This window comes from Cupressus sempervirens, chromosome 11 (genome assembly GCF_028749045.1).
Source record: "Cupressus sempervirens isolate cs-2001-9-10 chromosome 11, ASM2874904v1, whole genome shotgun sequence".
Lineage (NCBI taxonomy): Eukaryota > Viridiplantae > Streptophyta > Pinopsida > Cupressales > Cupressaceae > Cupressus > Cupressus sempervirens.
The window spans coordinates 488,451,649-488,454,661 of NC_143128.1; the positions used below are offsets into that span (position 1 = coordinate 488,451,649).

General features: G+C 36.2%; 1 protein-coding gene across 1 annotated transcript; it reads right to left on the minus strand.

Moving 5' to 3' along the window:
- Positions 1–586: 586 nt before the first annotated feature.
- Positions 587–2,285, minus strand: LOC149530500 (uncharacterized). Its single transcript, XM_089810896.1, has one exon. The coding sequence runs from the start codon at positions 2,004–2,006 to the stop codon at positions 1,035–1,037; it is 972 nt and encodes a 323-aa protein (XP_089667022.1). The 5' UTR covers positions 2,007–2,285; the 3' UTR covers positions 587–1,034.
- Positions 2,286–3,013: the final 728 nt, after the last annotated feature.

Sequence of the window (3,013 nt, forward strand, 5' to 3'; positions counted from 1 at the left end):
AATAAAATTTTGTTAAATCTATTCTAGTGCATATGAAGTATTTATTATTATTTCATTTTAAAAACTAATCTTTTATTTCACTATACAATAATTTTTTATTCATGATATTTTATGTAAATATATTTTCATGAATATGGATCATCTATTTTAATATTACTTTAATTTTAAAACATTTAATTATGAAAATTTTCATATAATCAAAGGCAATAAATACACTATGAAATTTTTAAAAATTGAGAAGATCTAAGGTTGAAAACCCAAACAAAACTCGTGTAATATCATTCTAAATATTATACAATCTCAATAATATAATAAATTATTATAATATTTTGAATCCTACAATTTATATTCTAAAAGAAAATTCATTATAAAATGATTTGTTGAATTTGTAATTGAGTTTTTTAATTGAGCAATTAAAATTAACCATTTTAAGATTACTTCATTGGTACTTAGTTTTTTAAAGATTTGAGGGGGAAAAAGAGTGTTAATATTTAAATTTTAAAGATATATTATGATTTCAGGATTAGTATGAAGACTATTGACAATGACTTGACTTATATATACTATAATGTTTATATTGTGCTACTAATAATAAACATTTATAAAGACTATATTCAACAGCAACTATATATTTACACAATCACAATTGGGATCTCAAGAACTTCAAAAGCAAATCCATAATATGTAAACAAGAGGCAGGGACTTTAGCTCCTCAAGACAGTCTAGAGAAAGACCTCGCAGGCAGACATGAAGTCCATGGACTGAACCCACTTACAAATCGTCTCAGAGCAGTCCAATTAGACCTATCTACAGCTTAATCCTAACTACAGTGTAGTTGGTCAAAACCCATATGCAACGTAATCCAAATCGTACAGTACTGAGACTCAACCTATGTGCACAACAGTTGTGGGTCTAAATCCACTACCCAACAACGAGAGCAACCCATTTAGAGATGCCGTGATTTGGACCCTAAAGGGATAACTATAATGGTGGGTAACCGTAAGGGTAAGAGATTTCGCAACAGAGAGGAATGATCAGGGCCAGAAGTGGGCATAGAAGCCGTGCCACCTGAGATCGGCGAGGAGGGTGAGAGCATCGTCTCTGCTCATGGGAAGAAACGAATCCCATTCAAACATCCTCATGCTGGGGCTCGCGTAATGCACTTCAACAAACAGCTCATCCACAATTTGGGGCATTTGGGGGTCGTCCATCCACTGTCTCAGAATGGGCCATTCGGAGCCCTCAATGTCCATTTTCACGACCACGGTGTCGGCGGGCGTAAGGCGGAGCTCCTCCTTGATGAAGCGACTTATATCGATAGAATTTGTGAAGGCATCGTCGACATGAGAGACCCGCCGGTAATGAACCTTCACGCGCTCCATCATCCACTCGGGAATTTCGGGAGTGGACTTGACGCGGATAGGATTCGAGCTCGGGACGTGCGCAGGCAGGAGATTGGAGTCCTCGTGGAAAATATCGCGAGGGGCCCGCCAGTAGTGAGGGTTGAGCTCAAAGGCGTGCACCTCGGTGAAGTCGCAGGGATACATCCGCAGAAACCACTTGACGCTCGATTCGAAGCTGTTCGCCCCCAGATCGAGGTACACGCGTCGCCTTCTCAACCCGAGCTCCGGTGCTCTGGACGCCAGCAGCCACGGCAACAAGTGCGTTTTGTCCTCCACATCGGGTGTGAATTTGAGGGCATAACCCCTCCTGAAATGGTTGAGGTCATCGAGCTTCTCAATCAGATGGCCCTTCACTCTGCACGGCGCCGCCTCTCCAATCCATTTCATCTGCCTCCACGCTTTTCTCTCCTCTGCCCCGCCGCCGCCTGACGTGGCCTTGCGGTGCCCTTCTCTGTCCGCGCAGAGTAGGCCATTTTGAGGGGCGAGCGGCACCTCATCCGGTGGGACTGGGCACTCACCAATATGCTGCTTTGGGGCTGCAGAGTGGTTAAAAAGGTACGAGGAGAGCGCCAGAATTAGACAATTCTGCATCCACTGCTTCATCTTCTCACTGCCACGGCCACGCTTCCTCTTTCTTCCACGAGTTCATTGCCAAACTCAGCACTACTTATTGTTGCGCCAAACAATGAATTACTTTTGACCAAACATACTCGCAAGCACAGTAAAGTCGAGGCTAGTGGGCGGTCCATGTTATACAGTTTCATAGTGCGTTTGTAATATCAATCTTATCATACTTACTTTATAGATGGTGCAAAGGATTCATCTAAATACTATCAATTTCTCCTAAATACTATCAATTTCTGAATCATATTTTACTTTTAAATTGTGACTAAGGTCTACCACAATTATATTTAATTCAAGCTTTTTCAATGTAAACCATTATGCTTCGTTTAAATGTTAGTTGAATCATGTATTTAAATCATAATTATGTTTCATGCTTTTATCTTCATATTTTACTTTGGAGCATCTTATATAAAAGAGGAATTTTTTTTTTTAATAAAATAAATGAAAACAATAACTATATCACTAAATTTTTTTTATGGTAAATACACTATTGAAATGTTGTAGACTCTCGCTTATAGCAACACCACTAATTTATATCAAAGAATTTTTAATAAAATATATATTTTGATATTTATTAAATACTATTTTAATATTTATTATGTTATATTATATTATTACATAAATTTAATAAGATGATTTTCTATAATTTTATCATTTATTTGTTTTTAAATATGATGACTTTTTGAATTTTATAAATATAAGTTTAATGTTTTATAAAAAATAATTATATATTTTGTTTTTAGATTATGTTTGAATGAAGACTTGATTTTGCGTAAAAGCTATAATTAACATTATTATTAATTTTAATGTAGGGTTTAATTTAATGTAAGTTTTGGTTTAGGGTTGCTTGCTTCCATATTTAAATAGGCATATGGTTTTAAGTGGGATTTGGGTTCATTTTGGTGGATGTGTTTAGGATTTTGTTAGGTTTAGAGTTACAATTCAACATTTATATTTATAATTTCATATTAAAATAAAAAGATTTT

Excerpts from the sequence above, each read along its gene's own strand:
- LOC149530500 (XM_089810896.1), bottom strand. The coding sequence starts at position 2,006 with ATGAAGCAGTGGATGCAGAATTGTCTAATTCTGGCGCTCTCCTCGTAC.